The 27,285-nt window shown below is 41.4% G+C and overlaps 2 protein-coding genes across 2 annotated transcripts in view; one reads left to right on the top strand and one right to left on the bottom strand.

The window, feature by feature from the left end:
• Positions 1 to 723: 723 nt before the first annotated feature.
• ubxn4 (UBX domain protein 4) lies at positions 724 to 14,584 on the top strand. Its single transcript, XM_072686538.1, has 13 exons — positions 724 to 909; positions 3,342 to 3,444; positions 3,540 to 3,568; positions 4,666 to 4,784; positions 5,430 to 5,643; positions 7,123 to 7,255; positions 7,953 to 8,007; positions 9,221 to 9,385; positions 9,828 to 9,955; positions 11,210 to 11,312; positions 12,438 to 12,569; positions 13,371 to 13,588; positions 13,746 to 14,584. Exons 1-13 carry the CDS (start codon positions 828 to 830, stop codon positions 13,882 to 13,884), a joined length of 1,620 nt encoding a protein of 539 aa, XP_072542639.1. The 5' UTR covers positions 724 to 827; the 3' UTR covers positions 13,885 to 14,584.
• A 4,979-nt stretch (positions 14,585 to 19,563) lies between these two features.
• Positions 19,564 to 27,285, bottom strand: part of LOC140561498 (protein mono-ADP-ribosyltransferase PARP14-like) — a 31,115-nt gene continuing 23,393 nt past the window's right edge. The window contains exons 21-27 of the mRNA XM_072686740.1: positions 26,492 to 26,606; positions 25,941 to 25,965; positions 25,659 to 25,812; positions 23,772 to 24,401; positions 23,482 to 23,636; positions 21,578 to 21,752; positions 19,564 to 20,816 (exon numbers count right to left, since the gene is read on the bottom strand). Coding sequence (XP_072542841.1) covers positions 20,521 to 20,816; positions 21,578 to 21,752; positions 23,482 to 23,636; positions 23,772 to 24,401; positions 25,659 to 25,812; positions 25,941 to 25,965; positions 26,492 to 26,606 — 1,550 coding nt within the window. The 3' untranslated portion in view covers positions 19,564 to 20,520. The remainder of the gene's footprint in view (positions 20,817 to 21,577; positions 21,753 to 23,481; positions 23,637 to 23,771; positions 24,402 to 25,658; positions 25,813 to 25,940; positions 25,966 to 26,491; positions 26,607 to 27,285) is intronic.

The following is a 27,285-nucleotide window of genomic DNA, read 5'->3' as shown; positions in this document are numbered from 1 at the left end:
TATCTCATGCCTACATTATCTCATACATCCACAGATAGCAAACGGATGTGGACCACTTCTGGCAACACTACCGGCTCATGATTGGCATTGGGAAACTTGACATGAGCCAAAAGTGGCCCTCATATAAGGAAAATGCTGGGACATGGCACCACCGGCCAGCACAGGCACTGAAGGTGAGCCAAAAGTTGCCATCAGGTCAAAAATGATAAAAGCCTGTTGTCTTAAGCATTAAAAATGTATTAATGTGCAAATAGATCAATAATAATAATAATTATTATAATAATAATGACTTGTAGGTCAAGATCTCGGCCCTTTATTCTGGCAACCACATCTGTGGCCCTCGTCTGTCCCACTATTCCATGCGGTACGTGGGCTATGGACCGGTTGCTATCTGGGAATTATCAGGCGGCTTTGATATATGATTTTTTCTAGCCTCAGTATATTATTTTGTAGACACTCGAAGCTTAATTTGTGGTCTTAGTTATTATTATTATCATCATCACATTAACACATCATCATATTATTATCATTAATAATTAACACAACCACAATGTAAAATGAAGGGTCTTCTGACTTTTCATAGTTTAACATATATCAGAAATAGCATTAAAATCACTCACAGAAATGATACATATATATATATAAATAATAATAATTGAACGATTTACCAGAATGCACCTAAAAACAACAACTCCCAGCGTGCCTTGCTACACCTGCTCTACGCCACTTCCGTGATGATTCCGAAGGTTCTGGCTAGTCTGACAGCATCGATGCGTTTAAAGAACTGACAGGCAGCAAAGTGTCCGAAATCAGCTCGTCCAGACATCATGCGTTGGTTTGAGGGCTCAATTCCGGCGGCCATCGCCTGCTCCAAGCAGCGGAGCTCCGTGTTCGTCGTCGTCATCACCGGTAAGCGGGCGGTGAGGCTCCGGGGAGCGAGTCGAGCTGTCCGGACGCAGGCCTGCCGTTACACGGCCAGCGGGACGGGTTCTCCAGGGCTGGGGGGTAACACGTGCACTCGGGGTTCCTTTGCCCTCTGTGTCCGCCCTAATGTGGGGAGACATGGCTGGCTGTAATGATGAGGGGGCCGACAGGGGGCCGACAGGGGCCCGATCAGCTAATCTGCTTAGCCAGGTGCCGTTCTGTAGCTCTGTAGGCTAGCTGGCTAACTAGCTAACTGGCTAACTGGCTAGCTGGCTACCAAAGTCTGGTGTAAGTTTGGGTGCAGGTGACAATCTGTAGCCAGCTAGCCAACTGGTCACTGCTATTTTCAGCTGCGACACACACCAGGGTCTGACCATCTGTCCTTCTGTACCTACACGATTTGGACAAAAGTATTGGGACACCTGCTCGATCAAAATAAACAGTCTGTACTGTCCAGGGAGGAAGGCTTCCTACTAGATTAGGTGCTCTGATTGCATTCAGCAACAACAACAACAACAAAAAAGTGTGTTCGTGAGGTTGTTGGATGTTGGATCCAGCTCCCCAGCTCATCCCAAAAGTATTGGATGGAGCACCATCCATCAGTCCGGAGAGCACTTTGACAATAATGTGGGATCACAAGTAAATAATGAAGAAAGCCATAACATAGAATTGTGATAGCCATGACTGAGACGATGAGGCATGGTCATGACCGAAACCTGAAAATGAACGTGATGGTGACGGCAAAGCTACAAAGTGGGAAAGCAAGAACGAGATAATGATATCCACAACGTAGTCCTGAGAATGAGATGAGACTTCTTACCAAGTTGTGGCTGTAGCGATCATCTTGTCTAAGAATGGGAAAAATGCCATAGACAGAACTTTAGTGATTCACCCTCAGAACGATCTCGATCCAGCTGGGTTAAATGCGGGAACAAGATCATTGTTATAGACACAAGTCAGTGATGCCTGAGATTGAGATAATTATGCGAAAGCCACAACTAAGTAAGGCCTGAGAATGAGATAATTATGTGAAAGCCATGACTTTGTAAAGCTTGGGGATGAGGCATGGTCGTGACTGAAACCTGAAAATGAACGTGATGGTAAAGTCAAAGCTACAATGTGGAAAACAAGAACGAGATAATTATATCTACAACGTAGTCCTGAGAATGAGATGCTACAGCTGTAGCGATCATCTCGCCTAAGAATGGGAAAAATGCCATAGACAAAACTTTAGTGATTCGCCCTCAGAATGATCTCGATCCAGCTGGGTTAAATGCGAGAACAAGATCATTGTTATAGACACAAGTCAATGATGTCTGAGATTGAGATAATTATGCGAAAGCCACAACTAAGTAAGGCCTGAGAATGAGATAATTATGTGAAAGCCATGACTTTGTAAAGCTTGGGGATGAGGCATGGTCGTGACTGAAACCTAACAAAATTGCTAACAAAATAATTCTTATAGACACATGTGAGGCCTGAGATTGAGATAATTGTGAAAGCTATGACTTGACCTGAAAACGAATGTGATGATGCCAAAGCTACAATTTGGAAAAGAAGGACACATCTATATCTTAATATCTATGACTTAGTTCTGAGAACGAGATGATTGCTATGGCCACAATTTGTTGTGGCATGAGCACAAGATAATTATTAGTGATACGCCCATCAGAGTGAGATGATTGTAATAGCCCCAGCTTGGTTAAACGTGAGAACAAGATAACTTATATAGACACAACTTAGTGAGGCTTGGGAATGAGGCAATTCAGTCATGATCATAACTGGCTAGTCAAAGCTACGATTTTTAAAACAAGAACAAGATAATTATATCTACAACTTAGTCCTGAGAACGAGATAATTGTGATTGCCCTGACTTTGTGAAGCTTGGGAATGAGGCAATTAAGTCATGGTCGAGACTGATAATGAAACCTGAAAACGTATGTGATGGTAAAGCTACAGTTCCGTAAACAAGAACGAGATAATTATATCTACACTGAACTCCATCCAGTACCTTTTCTATGAAATGGCATAGGATTTAACCTGATCTCACCAATTCTCTTCTAGTTGAGTGCAGTTAAATTCTCACAGCCATGTTCCAACAGCTACTGTAAAGCCAAGCCTTTCCTGAAGAGTAACTGTAGCAGTCTCTTATTAAGACCACTGATATGAGAAGAGGCCTGGGACGAGCAAGTGTCTACAAACTTTTGGACACGCCATGCACATTATACAGCATGTGAAGCCCTCACTGGTTTCGCAAGCTGGTCTAGCTTGCCGGGTCATCAGATGGACTCGAACAGCTGGCCACCTTGCAAAACCAGCGATGACCTGAAGTGACAGCAAGTGGGCAGCTTGTTTATGGAAAAGGAGGAGGAGGGCGGCTATTAACGGATGTTGTCGCTTTTGTCGTCTCTTTCTAGGAGATGACGAGCAGTCCATGCAGATGCTGTCCAGTTGGGAGGATGACCACGTAGCAGAGCTCACAGACAACTGCTGTGTCGCAATTAAAGTAGATGCCAAAAGGTGGGGAAGCGGTCAGGGACAGACAGGCTACATGTAAATAGGACCGTAATGACTGACTGTTTGTTTATGGAATTAAATCTCTGTTTGTTTTGCAGTGAGACGTGTGTCCAGTTCTCGCAGATCTGTATCCTTTGTGAGGAGCCTCGTTAAGATGCTTTAAAGCAGCATTATGTAACTTTTTTTTTTAAAGTAATAAAATAGTAATAGGAAGAATAGCATCTGTATATCTATCTCGGCACGCTGCTAACTGCCGGATGTGTTTTGAAGCGGGCAGGACGACGCTTGCGAGGATATTTGAATGTAATATTTTGGTCTACTGGTGTGGCTTCAACAAAATATAAAACATAAAGATCAAAGCAAACCAAAGGGAGCCATCCTCCTCTGGACAGAACTGTCACCATATAAGGAGGGTCACCATATAAGACTATTCTTCTGCTCAGGTGTGCTGATAGTTATAGTATAATAGAATTATAGTAGTGATGATAAGAATAATGATGATGATGGTTAATGGTAATAAATTATTATTACCATTAACCATCATCATCATTATTCTTATCATTATGAGATAATTATGTAAAAGCCATGATTTTGTAAAGCTTGGTCGTGACTGAAACCTGAAAATGAATGTGATGGTGAAGTCAAAGCTACAATGTGGAAAACAAGAATGAGAATTATATCTACAACGTAGTCCTGAGAATGAGATGATTGCTACAGCCACAACATCTGACCAAGTTTTGGCTTAGCAATTATCTGGCCTAAGAACGGGATAAATGTCATGACAAAAAATGACAAAACTTTAGTGATTCGCCCTCAGAACGATCTCGCTTCAGCTTGGTTGAATGCGGGAACAAGATAATTCTTATAGACACTCAATGAGGCCTGAGATTGAGATAATTGTGAAAGCTATGACTTATAAAACCTGAAAACGAACATGTTGACGCCATAGCTACAGTTTGGAAAACAAGAATCTTAATATCTATAACTTAGTTCTGAGAACAGGATGATTGCTATGGCCACAATTTGGTGATGAGCAATTATCTCATAATAATAGTAAATCCTAGTCCGCCACAGGGCAGGGCAGGGCAGTGTTGTGACCCACTAAGCTTCATGCACCGCTTCCATTAAAATTGAAAAGTCCTGGATGTCTGGGCAAGTGAAAGAGAAAGTCAGAGCTGTTCCTTTAAACCTGTTTATTGTTCCCTTAATGCTGGTACCCTGCAGATCCGGTGGTGTGCATTCCATCCAGTTTTTTCATAGGTGAGAATGGAATTCCCCTGGAGGTTATTGCTGGCGGTGTTTCCGCAGAGGAGCTTAAGAAGAGGATAATCAAGGTCAAACAGGTAAACCACAGGCTATGGCCACAACAAGCAGGTTTTCAGAAGTCCCGATCCGATCCAGGCATATTTTAATAGATCGGATATCGCCCTTTTAAGCCTGTTCTAGTTCTGATTCTTTTTGTTCTAGCAAAGCGCCCTCAAGTGCCTGCCAGGTGCTTATTAACACATTATTCCGAGCCTTGTGATTATTGATTATTATAAAATCAAGAGAATAAAAAGAGTTCCTCTTCCTTTTCTACTAGATTTTGTGACTATTTGATTTGATTTGATTGATTGACAAGAGAGTTGGCGAAGTCAGGATGTAGAATTTTCACCACCCCACCTCATCCCCCAAAAAAGTACTGAATGAAGAACCAACCATTATCTTAGAGAGCACAGTTCTTCTACTGCTCCGCAGCTCAATGCTGGGGGCATTATACCCCTCCAGCCCACGCCTGGCATCCTATTCTATTGACAATACTTCTCTACTACTTAAAGTAGCTGAATGCATTCATCAGAAGGGGTGTCCACAAACATTTGGACATACTGCATAAATCAGTCCAGAAGGTCTCCTTATAGAAACTGCTACTAAAACCACAAATTTCATTACAGATCTTTTATATCTGTAGTTTTTACAGTAAGTGTTCTGTCTGATCTTTTGCCGTACAGATGCACTCTCAGCAGACGGGCAGCGTGGCACAGCCCAATGCAGTGGGAGAAATGCAGACAGAGAGGTCCAGCGCAGCCCCAGAGACGCCACCCTCGGCTTCTGAAGCCCATTCTGTAAACAGTGCATGCATCTCGACCGGGAATCCTCCTGCCGCCGCCGCTGCTGCTGCCGGCGCTGCTGCTGCTGCTGCTACTACTACTGCTGCATCTAAAGGTGAGGGGTACACTCCAGCTGCAGCATGCTGCACGCCATTTGAACTGGGATGTTGGATTTTTGGGTCTCCAAATAGGAAATTTCAACAGGAACGCCCCCCACCAGTCAGGTTTCCTACTCGGAAAGTCAGGAGAGCCTCTCCAAGATGGTTGCACCACACATCAACAGTAATAAAGGCAGTAGTAGAAAACGGATAGTTGCGGTCCTACAATCTGATTGGCCGAGCCGTGTTCGAACCTTTGTGACGTACACAATATACCTATGACCACCTCACAACATCTGAATTTAATATTAATGCACCACTGTTTAATAATTCACAGCCTGCTTAATATTAGCTAGCAGAGCTTACACTGACTGGTGCAGGAACAGTTATTGCGAATATTAATCACATGTCATTTTTAATAGTTAAATACTTAAGTCTTATGTGGTTTTTGTGGCTGTTTAACTCAACTCTCCCCAAACAGCATCAGATATCAGGAGAGAAATTTAGGGCAGTAGATCGCTCAGTTACGCTAATGCTACTCAGTCAGCTTCTTGAGCTAAAGGCTAAAAACACCGGACCAGACTAGCCCTATTCTTCCTGCAATGTCAATCTCCTTTAGAGTAAGAGTCCCTTCAGAAAGAGGGCAGATCTATGCATTTCTACTCAACAAACAAAAAAAACGTAAATATGTTCATATGTATTCAACTTTGTGGAGTGGCTACGCCACATTATTATAGCTAGCCAAACCATCGCCCCAATTGTTGCCTAGCAACAGTGCTTACGGTTAACATTGTGTGGTGGAAGAACAGAAAGCGTACGCTAACAGTCCGCTGGACATTGTGGACACTCCTCCTAATGAACACATTCAGCTACTTTACGTTAAAATGCACACACACCGTCTGTCTAGTCCCTTTAGACAAGTACCGCCAATAGAATAGGACTCTCTGAGCACATAAACATGAACCTGAGGGGTATAAAGCCCCCCAGCATTGAGCTGTGGAGCCGTGGAAGAACTGTGTTCTCTGGATATGATGGCTGTTGCTCCTTTCGAGTATTTTGGGATGAGTTGGGGATGATGAGGTGGGGTGGTGATCATCCAACATTCTGACCTCACTACGGCTCTTGTCGCTAAATGCAATCAAATCTTCATGGCAATGCTCCTCCAAATTCTATTAGAAAGTCTTCTTCCCTGGATGGTAGAGACAGTTACTCTGACAAAAGCAGGATAAACTCCTTATTTCAGAAGAATCTACATGAGCAGGTGTCCCAATACTTTTGTCCATATAGTGTATCTTGTGTATCATAGCTGCTCAAATCCATGGATTGAACGTCATGCAAATGATGGTACTTTGCATGTTTCGAGTCACGGTTTCAGTTCAGGCAGGTGTGTGTTAAGTTAATCAAGTTAAATGTTGCTCAGAAGATCTTGGTGTGTTTTGGAGGAAGATCTGCCGAATCAACCTGATTAGTTTTGCTGTTTTTCTTTGTCTTACTAGAATCTCTGTCCATGCCTTTGGAGGAAGAAGGGGCTTCAGGTCACGCGACTCCAGGGGACGACAGAAGCCTGTCGTCAGATGACACGTCACAGGCCTCACAAGCAGAGGAACCCTTGGATGCCAAGGTTGAGAGGTAAGTGTTTTGTGTGTGAATGCATTCATTTGTTCCAACAATGGACTAAAATACTAAGTCACCAGTTCCACCAGTGTAAAAGTTAGGACACCCCATGAAAACCTTTGTCTTTATTAAAATATATTAATTTATGGACATTTGGTCTTCACTTGAACAATATTAAGAAACAGAGGTGATGTAACTGAACTGACACTCTATTCCCTAAAAGCTGGTATCCCCCCTCCCCTATAATAATATTAATACCAGTACCATGTACCTCTGACTCAACTGGGAGAAAGTCTTTCCCACTCCTCCAGGCAGAATTCTTTCAGTCGGAAGTTTCAGTCTTACGTTTTTATAAGAATTCCTAGTGGATTCTATGTTGGAGAGCTCTTCAAGCCCTAAAGCTTGAAGGAGGAAAGCAGTGCCTGGTTTAAAGATTTGGAAACCCCCCTTCTGATGCTGTATCATGAAGGTGGGAGGAGTTATGGAAAAAAACAACAGATACTGGAGGGCAGGAACACAAACAGCGCAGTATAGGGGTGGCAGATAAAATAAGAAGTGCAACCCGCTTACATGTTACTGTCGTGACGGTTGAAAGAGTTATGACTTTGAATTAGATTATGATTATGATCCTAAATATTCCATGTTTTTTATGTAGTATTATCAAAATGATGTTCACTACTGATCAGGTTGCTGTTGTGCGTTTTCTTCACAGATTAACGAAGAAACTGGAGGAAAGACGGGAACAGAAAAGGAAGGGAGAAGAGGAGGTAGGATTATCATTGCAGTGTGCACAACGCCCTTTAATAAATTTTTCATTCTTTTTTCGGATCAGCAAAAAAGACAAAAGGCAGACGAATGTGAGACAGTAATTTTAGGTTCAGTCAGAAAGTATTTAAGTGTTTTTGCTTCGTTTGTATTAGTGACTTTTATTTCGAAACATTTTGGTCTGGCTGGAGCGACAATACCGATCCCCCTCCACTTGCGGCATAACCAGCAAGCTATTTTTGTTGAGGGATGGATATTATCTGTCCCCAACAAGCTGATTGGCTCTTTTGGTTGAGGGGCGGGACTTTCTCTGTTAACAAATGCCATGATGAACATGTTGAATGCACTCCCAGTCATATTTCAGCCAGTGGCCACTCTCCATATTTAGAACGTCTGTGGGTGTCCATTTGAGACTCCCGCTCCTCACACTAATATAACTCTGCTCTCCACTCACCCCCCCAGAGTGATGAAGCTGCAGATGTGTGTCTGTGTTGCTTTCTGGCTTCGTACTGGTTTTATTCACAGGCTCCGTCACATGTGATGTCTGTGAGTCCTGACTGAAAAAGGTAATACTGTAAAAAGTAACACTGGCAGTAAAACTGTATTCCACACTGTTGTGGATAAACTTTGGTAACTCATCCTGAGCCATACTAATTTGGGAAGTCGATTATGTGAGCTACATTATGTGAGCACTGCTTTGGCACATCCCTGTGTGGACCTCTTTGCAAAATCTACCAGGGTGTTGATGTTGAGATGAGACAAATATAACCAAACATTGCTCATTCCTCAACAAACAGCATCCCTACAGTGAAGCATGGGGGTGGCAGCATCATGTTGTGAATGGTCGTCTTATTAAAACTGAACTGAATGAACTGAAGATGAACTGAAGTTGTGGGAGGCTGTCATCAGGGCCAGAGGAGGAGCTACAGAACACTGATAGGCTTTCTAAGTTGCCCGTTTGTTTATTAATTCATTTTTGTTTATTAGATTTAACGTTTGTTGGTGTAAATCAGTGGTTATTGTTTAAAAAAAAATTATATATATATATATATATATATATATATATATATATATATTTATATATATATATATATATATATATATATATATATATATATATATATATATTTATTGAGAGTACATACAGTATAGTGCTATTTTGCCTTTACTTGCAATTCTGCATCTGGACCGACTGCGTTTCCTGCTGACCGACAGAACGAGATAAAGAAGGAGATGGAGCGGCGGAAGCTGGGAAAGGACATGCTGGACTTCAAGCGGAAGCAGGAGGAGGACAAGACCAAGCGTATTCTGGAGGAGCGGAACCGAGAAAAGGCAGAGGAGAGGGCAGCCAGGGAGAGGGTCAAGCAGCAGATTGCTCAGGTGAGCTGTCTCAGTGTACTGCTAATGTACTTCATCTTCAAGGGCTCAGATCAGAAATAACAATGTTCTGTTGTCGTTTTGCTAGTCAGTATCATTTTGATGCACCTCTAGACATCATTGGTGATCTAGTACAATTAAGCTGTTAAACATCCTGTTTTTAAATTCATCGTAGTTATGATGTTGCAACCACACACACTTCCATATAGCAATTTAGGCTGTCACTGTGGTTTGGTATGCCATTGTTTCTGAAACCTGCCTTCAGGGACCCTCAACAGAGGATATTTTGCTCCATTCTTACGTGTGAATTGGGTTTGGAGAAAAAATCTTCAAAAAAATATTAAATATGAGGAAAATGTACTGTATGGGCCCTTTAATGCTATTCTCTTAAGTATCAGTTAAACACCTCTCACTGGACTAAATGTGTTATGTTTTTGTGCCACAGGACCGTGCAGACCGGGCAGCTCGCTACGCTAAGAACAAGGAGGAGGTCGAGGCAGCCAGAATAGCAGCACTACAGGCCAGACAGGCAGAGCAGGAGATGAAGAAAGAGGCCACAGAGAGAGAGAGAAGGTTCCCCATTCCTCTCTTATTCTTATACATGATCTTGGTTGTGCATATTTATTTGTTTGTTTACTTAATTTAATATATATATATGCAGCATTTCTAACATTTGACACGATGTCTGCCAGGTTTGCATTATGTCAAATAAAAAAAATGGAGATGCAGGTTCTTAGCTTTAAGAATTCTACTGGACTACAGGGGTTATGTTTTGCCCCGAAGTCTCATTAGGACGTTATTGTGGGTTGATGTACCAGAAACAGCCTGTTTACATGTTCCCCATCTTTTCACCTACTCCCTCCAGCCTTTACTATTAAAGCCAGTGTGTACAGCCTGTTCTTGGTACATAAACATGCAAATTCATTGGTTTTTGTGACCTCACACAAACAGTGAATTCAAAATGGGCTATTTTTCTTCGCTTCAACACAAAGACTAAATAGTACATTTTAGAAGTGGAACAGAGTTTTTAAAAATAAATAAATAAATGTATTTTTTAAAAACAAATTGCATAATTACATTACATAATATGGGCACTCCCTTTCTTACATCACTCAAAATATATTCTTAATCCGCTTCCCTGTTCCATCTCAGGGCGTGCTGCGCACTAGCAAATGATTAATAGGCATGAAGAGACAACAGTTACTGGGGTTTTGCCATCGTCCAGAACAGCGCCTGAGTGTCTTCTACCGCTGCATTGCGCGAGTGCTGCTGTGGTACACCACCGAAACTTTTCCCAGTGTACAAACCACCTTTTAGTTTTGTGCTAATTTCAAGTACTCCCTTATTTTGAAGACCTGTTTTGCAACCACCATTATTTAAAAAAAATGTAGCTCTGAATGGAAAAAAAAAAAGACTTAAACAAGCAATTACATAACGTTAATGAAGAAAAGTGTTTCAGAGATAAACAAACTGTAGAGATCTAATGAATAATATATATGCATCATATATATATATATATATATATATATATATATATATATATATATATATATATATATATATATATATATATATATATATATAATTATGATGCATCGGCTTAAATAATTAACTATTTACTCAGATACCAAACAGATCTTGGCTGATTGATCTGGGCCCAGTGATTAATCCTGTTAATTAGATTTTTTTTTGTGAGTGTTCACGAATTCGAATGCGGTTGGTCCTAACATGCCTGCAGGCATGCATATGGTCACTGTTGCTTGCAGCTGCTTTCAAGATCTGTCGTTTAACACCACGTTATTCATTTACTTTCTGATTTGTTTTCAGCGCCATTGCCAGAATACAGTTCCGCCTGCCCGATGGCTCCTCCCTGACCAACCAGTTCCCCTCAGAGACGCGTCTGCAGGAGGCCAGGCAGTTTGCTGCTCAGGTCAGTTTCTACACCAGTGGATTCTCTTAGCTTATCTAGTGCTCTGGGATCTGGCTCCCACAAACACTTCTCATTCTGAGGCCTAGAGGCTGGTTCATACCTACTACAACTACTACATTAGGGGACTAATTGCAGACGAAACGGCCTGCGATGGCTGTGCGCCATCACATGGTCATGAGACTCGTATATTGATGAGCCAGTTTCAACAAAAGCTCATCCCTTTTATTGATGTGCAACTGCCCTCTAACAGCCTATATAGTAATATTATAATATAAATAACTATGGTGTTTGACTTTGCGATCATATGAAGGCAACGAGTCATTTTATGGGTGCGTGTCTGCACTAGCCTTTAGGCTTGGCATGGTTATCACAGGCTTATCACAAAGGGTTCAGCCTCATGTACTGTGGATTGTACAGTAGATTGACTGTAGTACAGTCACGCCCCTGCTTTTTAAGAACAGTATATAGGATATGAAAGTAACTGTACAGTACAGTGGTAGGCTGTAATGACACACCACTGATATAAGAAGTAGCAGGCAGTATAGACAGTACATCAGTGGTCACCAAGCCTTCATGCAGACTTTAGCTCCAACCCTAATCCATGCTGTTATACTGCATGATAAGCAGAATGAGCTGTGATCTCCAGGAGGCCCAGGAGAAAGGGTGGTGACCACTTTTTACTGACCTTTTTTGTGCTTTGCCTCATTACATAATGACCAAGCTCTTTATGTGCTGGGTAAGAAAAAAATCAGCAGAGCATGAGGTCCCCAGGACTGGGCTTGGGAACCCCTGATGTGGTCAAATGACTCATACGCATTATTCATACTCATGTATATTGTTCACCCACAAGCAGTCACGTCTTTCTGTTCCCTAGAGCTTTAAGAAATTACAGTCCAGACTGCTTTCTCATTATCTAAGCTTTTCCCTTTGGCTTAGTGCACTCACTGCAGTAAGGAGGCCTGCACAGTCTTGCACAACAAGCAGGCAAGGCTCCCAAACAAAAATAGACTACCACTTTCAGGTTGCATTAATGGCGGCCTGGGCGGGTTTGGTAGGAATTTCCCAGCTCGTTATGGTCATATCTTCTCTACACTCTCAAATAACGTGCTTACTTTCTCCACCCAGGAGGTGGGCCACAGGTACGGCCACTTCTCTCTGGCCACCATGTTCCCCAGGCGGGAGTTCACAGCGGAAGATCTGGGGAAAACCTTGCTGGAGCTGGAGCTAGCCCCAAGCGCCTCCATTGTCCTGCTGCCGGTGAGCCGCTCATTCCTTGGCTTCAGTTTGGTTCATATGTCCGACTACTACATTTTTTTAATCAGTCTGACGGGAAACAGGCCCAAGTAAAATCACTGTCCTTTAAATCTGATCAAAATACACTTGATGTCCAAATGTGTGTGGACACCCCTTTATTTAATGAATGTATTCAGCTACGTTATGTTGCACCCATTGCTGACACAGATGTGCAAATGCCCCTGACGTCCCTGTAGAGAATTATTGGCAATATGACTCTGATGGCACCATGCCTTCTAATGGAGGCGTATAAAGCCCCCCAGCACCAAGCTGTGGAGCAGTGGAACTAACTGTGTTCTCTGGAATGATGGATGAAGTCCAGTACTGTTCAGATAAGTTGGGGATGAGGTGGGTGGTGATCATCCAACATCCTGACTTCACTAACTCTCTTGTCGCTGAATGCTGTCAAATCCTTACAGCTGTAGTCCTCCAAAATCTAGTAGAAAGCCTTCTTCCCTGGACAGTAGAGACAGTCCCTCCAACACAAGCAGGATACGCTAGTTTATTAGTTTATATAAATACCCTTGATTTTGTGGGAAACAATGAATGAGCAGGTGTCCCAATACTTTTGTCCATATAGTGTCTCTAATATCTCAGTGGCAACTCGCTGCTTAATATAATGAATTATATAAGCAGCACAGAATATTTATGGATTTGAATTGAATCAGAAGTGTAATGTTCTGGTTTGTGAAGGTTCTTCTAATGCATGACATCCATGAAGTAGATCAGAATCTCTTAGCGACCTCCTTCTTGTTGTCCCTGTAGCAGTCAGGCAGGCCGGCCAACACCGTAGTCCAGTCTTCCGGTGGTGGTGGAATCTGGGCACTGCTAGGAACCATCCTGTACCCACTGCTGGCTGTCTGGAGGTTCCTCAGCGGGTTCCTCTTCAGCAGCCCTCCTCCTGGGGCAGCTGCAGCCGCCCCCCGCGCTCAGCAGCGCGCTGCTAACTCCTACACCTCAGCATCCTCTGGAGAACCAAAGAGGTCGGTACCACTGTCCGCTTTCTTGGTGTATATGTAGGTGCATGGAATTGTAGATGCTCCGACCCAGTCTTCTCGTCACTGCTTTGCTTTGAACACCTCAACTTTAAGAACTGACTGTGATCATTTGCATATTTGCGTTGTGAACTTTGTGTTTCAGAGAAACTATCCGCAAAAGGGTCTTAGAGAAGCGCCCAGAAGACTTCAAAAAAGACGGCAAAATCTACCGGCTAAGGACTCAGGAGGACAGCGAGGATGACAACAACACGTGGAACGGCAACTCTACTCAGCAGATGTAGTGCAATAACACTAGTCTCTCTCTCTCTCTCTCTCTCTCTCTCTCTCTCTCTCTCTCTCTCTCTCTCTCTCTCTCTCTCTCTCTCTCTCACCCAGTTTGACTTTGAGTGCGCGTCTTAATGGTGGGTTATGCTGATTTAGGGCTATGATGATTTTCATTTCACCCATCCCTCCATCCTTCCCCTTTCTCTACAAGTGAGCCCTTTTGCTTCTCTTTTGCATGGTTAGATAAAATCCAGTTAATCTACTACGTCAGTTTGAATGGAGATCCCGTCTGTGCGTGCAGACTACTTGATTTAGCTTTCAGAGATCAGTTGAGGAGACTTCTCGTCTTCGAAGTTTGAAAAATAATAATATTAATAATACAAACCTTGCGCTCTAAACTCGAGGCTTGGAAGCTTGAATACTGTGCATCTCTTGTTGCAAGGACCTTCTGGCTTTTTATTTAACTGTATCTTGACGTATGATGTAAAACAACAACAAAAAAACAAACAAACAAAAATAAGTTTCCAGTGAAGAAAATAAAAAAGGTGTGAGGTGGGGTTTGGTGCATGGGGACCCAGCAGCCAGTGTGTTTTATATGGGTGCTTGGACCCCTTGGCATGACCTGCCTTGGCAATAGAATGTTTCTACTAGTCAACTATGGAAGTCACTTTACCACTGTCGTATAACAAAAGAGGAATAAAAGATGTTTTTCAATTACTGTTGTGGTGCCTCACATTCTTGTATTTCTGCACAGACGCAAACAAATATTAAATATGAATATCTGTTGCTGTCTGAGACGAGGTTCTCCGTTTTCATACACACAGGCCTCAGACGATACATTCAGCAGACTGGGGTGAATGACGTTCGCGATTAGCGCCTTAGCTCTGGTCCAGTGCATTATCTCAGTGTTAAAGTGCCATAAAATAGGTATTTAAATAATGTATAAATAGTAAGAATATGATTTTTGACTGGGGTGAAAAAAAATCCTTTTATCAGTTTGTTCACAACCCTGTCTTTATTTACCTCAGAAAAGTAGCTCAAGCTATAACGCTATCCATATATGTATATATGTTTGCCCTAAATACTACTAGTGCATTATCTCAGTTTTTAAAGTGCCATAAAATGCATTTATTGAGTATTTTAAGTTGTTTAATATATAAAAAGTAAGAATATGACTTTAGTTGTGTCAAAAAATCACTTTACAAGCCTGTTTACCTTGTTATTTTACCTCAGAAAAGTAGATCAAGCTATAATGCTATATAAAGCTACAGCGCTTATTTATTTATTTAATATATTTATTTATTTATTAAATACTTGGGCTAGTTTTGCTGTATTGCAGAAATTTTAAGTCAGTTTTGGTTTGTGACGCTGTTTTGTCACATTAACCCGAGACTGAATGACGTTACATTGTATTGTGACTAGCAGTTAGCTTGTGGTCTAGTGCATTATCTCAGTTTTAAAAGTGCCATAAAATGCATTTATTGAGAATTTTAAGTTGTTTAATATATAAAAAGTAAGAATATGACTTTAGTTGTGGTGGAAAATCCTTTTACAGGCCTGTTTACCGTGTTATTTTACCTCAGAAAAGTAGATGAAGCTAAAATGCTACCCGTTTCAGATATTTGTTTCGCTAACTATAAACTTTCGCTAGTTTTGCTGTATCGCAGAAATTTGCCACTGTGTCCAGTTTTGTGTCAATTTTATCACATTAACTACATACTCCTTTAACTCATGAATGACATTTGACATTGTATTGTTAGCCTGTGGCTAGTAGCTCTGGTCCAGTGCATTGTTTCAGTGTTAAAGTGCCATGAAATGAATTTATTAAGTATTTTAAGTTGTTACATGTACAAATAGTAAGAATATCACTTCGGTTGGTTTACCAGCCTGTTATTTTACCTCAGAACAACACACTACATTTCCCTTTATGGGTGGCTTGAGACAAGAAAAGTGGATCAAGCTAACTTGCTATCCATATTCGATATATTTTTTGCTTTACTGCAAATATTTGAAATTTGGACACCACTGTGTCCAGTTTTGGTTTGTGACGCTGTTTTGTCACATTAACCCGAGACTGAATGACATGTTACATTGTATTGTGACTAGCACTTAGCTTGTGGCTAGTAGCTCTGGTCTAGTGCATTATCTCAGTTTTAAAAGTGCCATAAAATGCATTTATTGAGTATTTTAAGTTGTTTAATATATAAAAAGTAAGAATATGACTTTAGTTGTGTCAAAAAATCACTTTACAAGCCTGTTTACCTTGTTATTTTACCTCAGAAAAGTAGATGAAGCTATAATGCTATATAAAGCTACAGCGCTTATTTATTTATTTATTATATTTATTTATTTATTAAATACTTGGGCTAGTTTTGCTGTATTGCAGAAATTTTAAGTCAGTTTTGGTTTGTGACGCTGTTTTGTCACATTAACCCGAGACTGAATGACATGTTACATTGTATTGTGACTAGCAGTTAGCTTGTGGCTAGTAGCTCTGGTCTAGTGCATTATCTCAGTTTTAAAAGTACCATAAAATGCACTTATTGAGAATTTTAAGTTGTTTAATATATAAAAAGTAAGAATATGACTTTAGTTGTGGTGGAAAATCATTTTACAGGCCTGTTTACCCTGTTATTTTACCTCAGAACGAAACACTACATTTCCATGTGAGGCTTGAGGCAAGAAGCGATCAGCTCTGCTTCAGCTTTTTTAGCACTGCTACGCTTCACAGGAGCTGTGCAGCCTAGCCTAGCTTTGTTTTTAACACTGTAAAAAGGACATTTTAATAAAAACTAAATAACTTCGCTAGTTTTACCGGATAGCGCTGCTGCTGTCCTCTCATTGTGTCCTCTCAGTGCGATGTGATGCTAGCTAGCTAGCTGAGGAGCTTGTAGCGAGCTGGTTAGCTACTCGCTTCCTTATGTTTGGCTTTCTGTTGCATGTTATTGTTTTATTAAAAAAATACGTAGAATTAATAAGTCCTTACTTACCACTTCAGTCAGTAAGTCCTGCAGCACTGGTGGCCATGATGATTTCTGAGCAGGCTGACGAATCGATGGCAAGTCATGTGACCTGCATACTCACCTTACCAGACCAGAGTGTGGATAAACGATAACGTGGGGGAAGACCTTCAGTCATGGCTCTTACAAGATGTTAAAGATTGTGAATGTTGCTTCTATAGGGTTAAAATAAGGCCTTATTAAAAGTATTAATGCTTAATAGGCCGTGAATGCTTTACAGTTATAGCACAAATAAAAAATAAAAGCAACAATGGCCTTGCGTTTGTCAAAAAGTGAGCCCTTATTCATCTTTACTGTTAAAGCTCAGATCGTTCTCACTCTTGATCTTCCTGACAAGCTAATGAAAGCTGCTGATGGTGTAAAACTGCAGTGAGATCCTAGTAGATCTCTGCTGAAGCTGACCGGTAGACCCCACGGGAAGATCAGCAACCAGCAACAGTAACCGTGTGGGTGAAGGTGGGTCATTGGGTCACCCTTATTATAGGGGTTTATGAGCATGAATACCAGTTCAAGCATTCATAAGTCCTTTATAAGGTCTTAAAAATGTCTCAAATTTAATGGAATTCAGATCATATTTAATACTTATGTCTCTAATCCTGTCCTGACTGTCTTCTAGAGACAGTCAAGAGACTAAAGTGACTGTATTTTTAGTTTTGGTGAGTAGCTGCTGCAGTCAAGTGATCTCGACAGTAGGTGGTGCTGCAGGATGGTCTTCCCAAGTTTTTCTCAGCTCACAGGCTCACATGCCAATCAAACATGAATAAGAGTAGGATAAGCAATCTCAATATTCATATATCCAATAAAAAGAGCAGAGAAAATAAAAAACAATAACAATACCTTTGGGGTTTTAACACTGCAATTGATTCCCAGCATTTCTTATTTTGCTGATGTAGCAGATTTACTAATGTATGTGTGTAGTTACATAAATCCATGCAAAAAAAAGTTATGTATGTATTTATGTATTTTAAATTATAATCATAAAATATAATGATAAAAATAATTATACAAAAGTATTTAAGAAGTATTTAACATCTTTAAAAAAAAAAGAAAAAAGATCAACCCAGAAAGAGGACTCCATGTACACTATTGCAAAGCTGGTTTATGGAGACCCCGCCATTTCCGATTCCCCCGTAGTATCAAAAAATGACTGCAAAAGGCTGCGAATGAGCCCCTCAGTGAATGGTGGTTAAAACTCTAAACACAAAAGCAAAAACAGTGTCTAACTACTTGTCCAGGGTCTTCCTTTAATTCTGGAAAGAAGAATGATGGATATATTTCACAAAAAAAAAAAAAAAAAAAAAAAAAAAAAAAAAAAAAAAAAAAACAGAAAATGTATATTTTTATCTTTATACTTATATTTATACCTGTATATTTAAAAGTTTTGTCGGTTTGAGAATGATTAAAACACAAAAAAATTGCTCAAATTTTCCATATAAACCTATTCATTTCGGCCTGCTCGGGAGCGCCCTCTAAGGTCTGAATGCCCGGAAGACTTTCTCCAGTGGTAGGTCCTCTGCACTAGTGGCACATTTCTAGCAATCTTGCTAGGGACGGTCTTCTGCGGCCTTTTCCACCGGAGGGGGCTGTGGCACCCGTGTGATCAAGGGACAAGCTTCGCTCCTTCGCTAGTTTTCAGCACAGATTCATTAAATTGTAATAACATTAAAACCACCTGCCTAATATAGTGTCGATCCGCCCTGTGCCACCAAAACAGCTCCGATTCCTCAAGGCATGGACTCCACCTCTGAAGGTGTCCTGTGGTTTCTGGCACCAAAACATTAGCAGCAGATTCTTCAAGTCCTGTAAGCTGTGAGGTGGGACCTCCATGTAATATCAATAATAACTGTTGCCGGTTCACTGGTTGTCCTCCCTTGGAGAATTTTTAGAAGGTACTGACAAATGCATACCGGGAACACCCCACAAGACCGCCCTGACGTTTTGGAGATGTTCCGACTAGCCATAGTCGCCAGCCCTTGTTTACACCTGCTCATTTCATATGTCTTGAGTTTCAGGATTATATCTGGAACAGGACAATAGCATAGCATAGCATAAACATGCACGTGTAAACACACAAATCCGATCTCTTAAACCACTTCAGGAGGTGGTCTGATCTGAGCCACATTGCCCAAACAAAACGCCTCCCAGTACAACCCAAGCACCAGTTATAATTGCACCACAACAAGCAAAATTGACATATTCCGTTCCACACAGCTGTCGGGATTTCAGTCTGACTAACGGGAGATGCATTGGACTACCTATCCAACACAATCCAGATACCAGTCACATGAAGTGACCAGGTGTGAACTTGGCTGGATTCTGTGACTTTGGACTGTTTTCGGACTTAACTTGCCCTTGCTTTACACAAATGTACACAAATGTGATGTCATCATCCCCAACACTGAATCTATTAGTTCATCCAAAACAGGAGATCAATAATATTAATACAGAAACCAGTAAAAACAGCATCTTACAACAGAATGCTAGTCAGTTAGAACGCTCTTGTAACAAAAAACTCGGCTTTAGTGCTTGAAAGTTTAAGCGCTGAACAAATGAGGTCATACACGCTGCTTCTGTTTTAAGTAAATGTATTAAATTTGGTATAAAATACATCTTAAAATAATCCTTCATATAAAAATATTAGTCTGAAACAAATATAAAAAGAGGAAAACCTGGATTAGAAAGTTTTAGGGCAATTCATTAATGCAGTTTCTACATTTGGCACAAAGGTAAGCAGAGAACTGCCAGAGCTGTTAAAGCAGCTGTATACGATTTCAATCTAGGACACTTTCTCTAAAATGCAGCGAAGGTTTCCTCATGGATTGCTGGAAAACTGTTAGCGAACTGGAAAGAAAATCCGGTGTCCAAACTCAGCCCTGGCTCTGTAAATAGGAGACAAACAACGTGGCTTGGGCCGAGAAAAACAACACTGTTCCAGTTTAAAAACCATCAGGGGGCATTCATGGACACACACAGGGTATGGGAAGGGGAGTGGCAAGGGCAAAGACACTTGTAAATATTGGTGGGGCAATCTGGACAGTGGAGTGAGGGTGCTGGTCTACTCCTGATCCATAGGTTTGTAAAATTAACTTATTTGTGCCGTTTCACAGAAAAAGCTCAGTGTTGTTTTGTCCGAATGCTTATGATGGATCATTACAACTGGTTTGCTGAGCAGCACTAGCAGCAGAAATTGTAGGAACACTTGGCTAACCCACAACATGCATGGATTTGGGGGGTGGAGCTTCTGAAGGAGACCTGAGAGGAGGGTTGTTTGTTCAATCATTTTCCAGAATCATATACAGCATCTTTTATGGAACAAAATGAACTGAAAAAATATGTAAATGGTAAAGAAAGGACTTGCTCAGAGAGCAAATCATTGCTTAACAACAGTTTGTTTATGTGTAGTTTGCTTCCCCCTCAAAACTGACTTGGTTCCTTTAGAATGGAGCGTTTCACCTGTCGTTTCACTCCAAACCCCCTCTGAACCCCCTCTTCATTACATCATAACCATTTAATTATTTTTATTATTTTGAAAAATCATCAAAATTCCCCTTGTGTCATTAATAGTCATTATAATAGTAATAATAATAATCATAATAATAATAATGAATCTGTAATTTCTCTGAATTTCTGCATTTATACATTCCTGAAAGTGATGAGATAGTCTGGGTAAGCCCCTGCATCACAGAACACCACAAAGATGAACGGGTTCTTCAGATTATCCACGGCACAGTCGTGCAGACCAGCCCGGGGATCCTTTGGGTCCAGAGGGTCCGGCTCCTTCATTCCTTGTCGACTTTTGCATGGTGACCCTGTCACAACTCTGGCTCTGTAGATGTACTTCAGTCCGTTTGCATCTGGGTTGGAGTACTGGTCTTGGCAGGAGTACCAGGCTTCTTTGGCAAAGTAGGTGCCCTCGCCATGAACGACAGCTTAAAAAGACATGGGGTTAGATCAACATTAAGTTTAGGTACTTAATTCAGTCCCAGTGCAACATATGTATAAAACCAGGCACCTAGCCATGCAGTCAGTTTCTTACACACATTAGTGAAATAATGGGAGGTTCTAAAGAGCTCACTGAAGTCCAGCGTGGTTCTGTATGTAATAGGAGCCACCGCTGCAGCAACAACAACAACAAGTCGTCAGCTGGTGAAATTTCCTCCCTCCTAGATCTTCCACCATCAGCTGTGACTGGTATTATTATTGAACAGTGGAAGTGTTTAGGAGGAACAGCTCACAGAGAGCAGCTCAGCCACCGAGTGTCTGTCAGACCACGTAAAGTTGCAGAGAGCGGTCAGGGCCGAGTGAAAGTGCTTCTGCAGGAATTTCACATCCAGGTTTAAAAAAACCTTTAAAAAAGGTGCTGGAACTCAACTTATGTTTTCAGAACCAAAAAAACACCACATACAGAAAGTGCTGTAAATGTAAAAGCTCCGGTAAATGTCTGTTTAATGGTAATAACAGTTTATCACTGGCTTTTACTGGTTGTTTAAACATTAGGTTTTATAATGAAGTACGGCGTCATTAAGCTTCATGGCATTGGTGCTCTCTATTGCTGGTACCAATACTGGCACTTACACAAGTAATACACTGAACAGATTTCTGACGACGCAAAAATGCACAAGTTCTGGATTACAAATTTATTATTAATCAAAATCTCACTAACCACAAGTATTTCAGATACGTGACTTACCATTCCTCCCACAGAAGCTCCGGTTGAAGCCGTTCTTATTGATTCTCTGGCTGATTTCTTGAGTGGTGCCATGATAGAGAAACTGCTCGTTTATCTGGTTGGGGTATTTCTTGTCCACCGCCTGCTTCAACACACAGTACCTCTGCCACTGTTGCCGATTCTGAATTCTGCAGATCTGCGTAGACAAATGATAGAATGCATACCACCACTGAATTATGACAGACATCCAACAGTCGTGGCGTGAGAGTTTTCAGAGTGTCAAGAAAATAAGGAATTGTCCACTGCATTTCCACTGGACTTATTCCTCTCTAGGCCATGTGTCAAATTTGTCCTTAGCAGCCCTTAGATCCTGTTTACACCTGGTTACTTCATGCATTTAGAATATTAGGATTATATCTGGATAAAGCCAAAAACACCCAAGACGCCTTTCAACCACATTCAAATCCGATCACTCAAACCACTTCAGGAGGAGGTCTGATCCGAGATGCCTTTGAGCCACATGCTATAGCAGTGTAAACACATCGTCTCTCCAAGATGCATTCAACAACCAAACCCCCCCCCCAGTACAACCGAAACAATAGTAATAACTGCCACGCAATGAGAAAATCTGCATATTCCCTCCCACACTGCAATCAGATTTCAGTCTGAGTAACTGGAGACGCATTTGACTACCCAGTGTGTAAACGCATAAGGTTCAAATCTTACCAGGATACAATCCAGATACTAGTCACATGAAGTGACCAGGGCCTAAGGCAGTCCAGATTTGTGGTCCAATCTAAGTCACCACACAAAGTGATAAAGCAAGAAGGGAAGTCCCCAGGAACTGGTCTGAGGATCACTGCCCTAGGCAAGACATTAGTCATGGTGGCCTAAGGCCAGGGTTTCCCAGTCCTAGTCCTGGGGACTCAATGTTCTGCATGTTTTGTCTACTCTAACCCACCTGCCTCAGCACGCAACGGTTAGTTAATGAGTTAAATGAAGTGTGTTAGTTGAGGGGAATCACAGAAACATGGGGAGAGTGGGGTCAACAGGACTTTTAGGTACCTTAAGGTACAGATTAAAAGAGACTGGGTGTCTCACACACCCAGTGAACCCGGAATGTCCATCACACACTAAGCGACTAGGGATCAACATTACATGACTTGAACCTGCTGCTGAACCGAACACACCCCAAAACCTGACCCAAACCGAAAGAAAGGTCGTGGGTGGGAGGATGGAGTCAGCAGGTCTGTACAGACTGCAGAGGGAGCTGGAGGTGATAGCACATATTGGAGGCTACCGTACATACAAAGGACACAGAAGGCAGATGTTGGCTTCTTGTACTAATTTCTGTTCTACCTTAAATAGAGCTGCAGTATCAGACATACGTACATGTATCAGCGCCAGTAGCTGTGTAGCTGCTGTCTCATTTAAGGTGGGACGTAAAACTAAAATCAGAAACTGCCTGAAAACTCAGTTGGCTTTTCATTGGCTAAAGACGGGACTCGTTCAGATCACTGACCAGTACACACTACTAGATATGTAGGGTCACTGAAAAATTGCACTCTGCTCTTCAGCCAAGACAAACTAGCCTTTTGTCCATGTTGGAAAGACTTCCAGACATGTTAACTGCCCTCCTACAGGCTGTGCTGATGCCCAGTGAAGATTTTTGTGACGTGACACTGCAGCGACAGTGATCAGGGCTAAAATCGGGGTAGGAATTGTATAGTGTAACTCCGGCTTTAAGCTGCTACACAGCATGCAGGCTGTAGCCAGTGCTTAGCAATGGGTGATTCTGCATTCACTGGTTGTTCAAGATTTCTGGATACTTTCTGACATACTGTTGGTAGTGTACTAGCCATTTGATTGCGTAGACATGATTGTGTAGTTAACCATGGCTTGCAAAAATGCATTACTTTGCTTACTTTCACAATCTGAACAGAAGGTATACTGTCTTTCTGACAGGAGCTCAGAAATCTCGCCGCTATTTTCTTGTATTCCCCTGAACCTGGAAGAAGAGCGATCATTTCCAGGTCTGTTTCTTCCATTTTAGTCCAAGTTGGTGGAGGCTGAATAATGGCTGAAAGAACAAGAAGTCCAGGATGTGAATGACTGTGAATGTATGTAATTAGTAGGGTTGTGTTTAATAACTAGCTGTTAAAACTCAGTATGCATAAGAGATGAAGATAAAAGCGAGAATCGTCAAGATGGTTACCTATGTCAGAGTCACCGATCAGGGTTCTCCTTATCCTGCAGGACCTTCCACTACTGTTCCGCCACGTCAGGTCCTTGAAGTTCGCAGTGTAAGCCTCCCCTTCCTCCTTGCATATAAAGCTCTGCTCCTTCCTGTGAAAGGCTAATTCCAGTTGGTAGTTAATGTTACAGTCCAGTGGCACCCATGTCTCTCCTTCAGCCACCTCCCAGCACACAGTCTTACTCAATCGTTTCTTCTCGCACTCATGAGTCTCCCTGTCCTTAACCGCCTGGTTAAGGGTGGAGATGTTGAGCAGTGCGTCCAAAACATCGTCCTTCTTCCCTGACACAATTAACTTGTCTGAGGAAGCTAAGAGAATGTGCACTTGGTTGTTTCTGCTAAGGGCGACGATGGCTTCCTTTTCAGCTTCTTGAAGGCTGGCCAGGTGGCTGAACTGGATGTCCTTGCTGGTGCATCCATCAGAGATAAGGTCATCCAGGTGCTTCTTGACTTTGGCAAGGCCAGCAGGTGAAGTTCCGTACACCACTACAGTCGCTGCAGGGAAGGATATCGTGGCCATCTCAGAAGGAAGGGATAAGGGCTCTCTGGCTGGGCTTGGGTGGGTTTCATTTGCTTGTGTAGGCTTGGATGCTGAATAGGACAAGATATATGATGGTCAGATCCAAACATAAAGTCCTGTCTGACCGTTTATGTATCTTAGACTGCTCTGTAATCAAAATCTTTATACTTTTTTTTTTAAGCAGTTCTCTACTTAAAGTTTAAACAGTGAGAAGGCTAATGTTGCTGACAAACACTAGGAATTAATAGTCCCTCAAAGTCTTTTTCCTAAATACATGCTCACAGGGGGCCTCCGGGTGGTCCAGTGGACTCTGAGGATTGTTGGTTCGAATCAAGGCCACTTGTGCTCTCTCTGACTCTGGCTGTGGATGGCAAGCAGCATTACCTGGATATGCTGCTTGCCATCCACAGCCAGAGTCAGAGAGAGCACAAGTGGCCTTGACAATGACTAAATTGGGGAACGACTACTAACTCTAAATGTATGATTTCTGTTAGTACCCACTTCGACAAGTCTTAAAACCTGGGTGCGTTTTGAGCAGGTTGAGGGAAACTAGTGGGTACGTATTTATGGAAAAGATTTGGATGACTATCAACTAGATTAGCCTTGTATCAGCTTGTATCGACTCGTATTTTCCTTCCCTATACATTTTTTGGTAACAGTCTAGCATACTTTGTGGGGTCCCACAAGGTTTTATTTTAGGGTCTATGAAACTGCTGTTAATCATGAGAGTATTGTAGTTAAGAGTGCAAACATGGCCTTCTATATCTCCCCCTGAAGAATACTAGATCTCACATATTTTGGTTTTCATTATGCATATCACAGGACACTTTCTGATTTTTGAGCCATTAATTAATTAAAGTTATTAATAGGACAATTGATAGGACATCCTCTACTCATCTGGAAAAGCTTTACATTAGATGTTGGTACACTGCTACCTCTAACGGATCCGAAATACACATGAAGTGTGCTTTTCTGAGCACATCAAGGATATCGTCAGAACACTGATCAACCACACGTTAGATAAAGTGCAGCAGGTTCGTAATAGAAATCTCTGTATTCAGTATGGGAGAGTATTTGAATAGCAGTTTTTAAAAATCTGACGCTACTGGTGCATTTTGTCTGTGATCACGAGTATTGCGATTCTTGTTGTGTATCGTAAAAATGTCTTTGAATATCGTGATATAATATATTTTTTTACCATATCGCCCAGCCCTAGTTTAAAGGACTCATTTTAATACTTATTTGGCCAATCCAGTAAGGCTGGATACAATTCTTATGACCATATACATTGTTGTTGTATCTGTTTGTGTGCTGTGTGCTGTTCTCACCATCTCTCCGGAACTGCTTCTTGACGGCCTCCACACCTCCCTTCTTCTCGATGAAGTCATAAATGACCTTAAAGGTTTCCTTGTCTGTCAGCTGTGCCTCACTGATTCCACACGTGCTGAACATGTTCTTCAGCTCTGGGTCCAGGCTGTCCACCTGAAGTTCCAGAAAGCAGTCAGACAATGAGAATCACCCTTACCCAACCACCACAGTGTGCAAAATCTAATCTTAGGCAGTCTAGATGACGTTTTACAGTTAGCACAATTCGTTTTTAAGGTACTCACATCAAAGCCCATGTGGCTGATGTGCCTGGGTAGCACATAGAGGAAAACAGACACAAAAAGAGATGGCAGAAGTGCTGTTAATTGTATTGCAATATGTAAAGCACTGTGAGTTATAATAAAAATGCATATTACTGTATTACTGTATATATATAGGTGGATATACATATATATATATATATATATATATATATATATATATGCACAAACTAACAGATTCTTTGAAAAATATTCTGCAAGCAAGCCACAAAGTTCGGGGCAGGTTGCAGACGCTCAGATTTGCAATACATGCATATATATGATATATGTCCAGCAGAAACCTTGTATATCAAGGGTTTTTTTCCAATATTTGACATAATCTGAAATAGTGATGGGAAATGCAAGTTCATAAAGTAAAATATCCCCTTAGGATTTTGTTCCAAAAGAATTTACATTTACATTTTTGACAGTGTGTCAGATGTAAAATTCACCCCTGGATTTTGTTCCAACTGTATGGTATAATTAGAAGTGGACAACATGGGCAATAAGAAGTGTGTGTTCTTTTTTTAACTTACTCGAATGTTTCGGGCATCCCGATGTCAGCTTTTGACAGCCTCTTCTTCTGTTTCTTGTTTTTTTTCCCCTTGCTCTTATCCTGACGTTTAGCGCCCACCATTTGCATTAGGTCAACTGAGCACAAAGCAGGTGAAACATGGAGGTTAGCTAGAACCATGAAGGTACCTGCTTATATAGAATTTCTGAGAGAAACAACTTCCATCGGTGCTAATTAGAAGACATTTAACATACTGTGGTCGAAAATACCATACACTATATATCCAAATGTTTGTGGGCACCCCTTCTAATGAATGCATTCAGCTGCTTTAAGTTGCACCCATTGCTGACACAGATGTGTAAATGCACACACACACACACACACACACACACACACAGCTTGTCTAGTCCCTGTAGAGAAGTACTGCCAATAAAATAGAACTCTCTGGAGCAAATAAGGTAGATAGTCTCTGGGGCAGATTGAGAGGTATAGAGCCTCCCCAGCATTGTGTGGTGGAGTAGTAGAACTGTGTTCCCTTGAATGATGGTTGTTGGGGAGTTGGGGATGATAAGGTGGGTGATGATCATCCAACATCCTGACCTCACTAACGCTCTTGTTGAAACGCTCTAGTAGAGAGCCTTCTAGCATGGACAGTATTACAAATAATAAATACATTCTTTTTTAATATCCTTGATTTCAGTAGAAACATTGAATGGGCAGGTGTCCCAATACTTATGTCCATATAAGTGTACTTGTTTTTTTTTATTATTTAAACAGCATGATTTAACACATCTGTCAGCGATGGATGTGACTGTA

Source organism: Salminus brasiliensis, chromosome 8 (genome assembly GCF_030463535.1).
Source record: "Salminus brasiliensis chromosome 8, fSalBra1.hap2, whole genome shotgun sequence".
NCBI lineage: Eukaryota > Metazoa > Chordata > Actinopteri > Characiformes > Bryconidae > Salminus > Salminus brasiliensis.
The sequence above is the reverse complement of the archived record's forward strand: the minus strand, read 5'-3'. Positions and strand labels throughout refer to the sequence as shown.

Bases quoted from the DNA above. Each gene is read 5' to 3' on its own strand.
- ubxn4 (XM_072686538.1), top strand. From the start codon at position 828: ATGCGTTGGTTTGAGGGCTCAATTCCGGCGGCCATCGCCTGCTCCAAG. The intron at 3,569-4,665 runs GTATCCTTTGTG...GGTACCCTGCAG, and splicing joins TGTCCAGTTCTCGCAGATCT to ATCCGGTGGTGTGCATTCCA. The intron at 12,570-13,370 runs GTGAGCCGCTCA...TTGTCCCTGTAG, and splicing joins CCTCCATTGTCCTGCTGCCG to CAGTCAGGCAGGCCGGCCAA.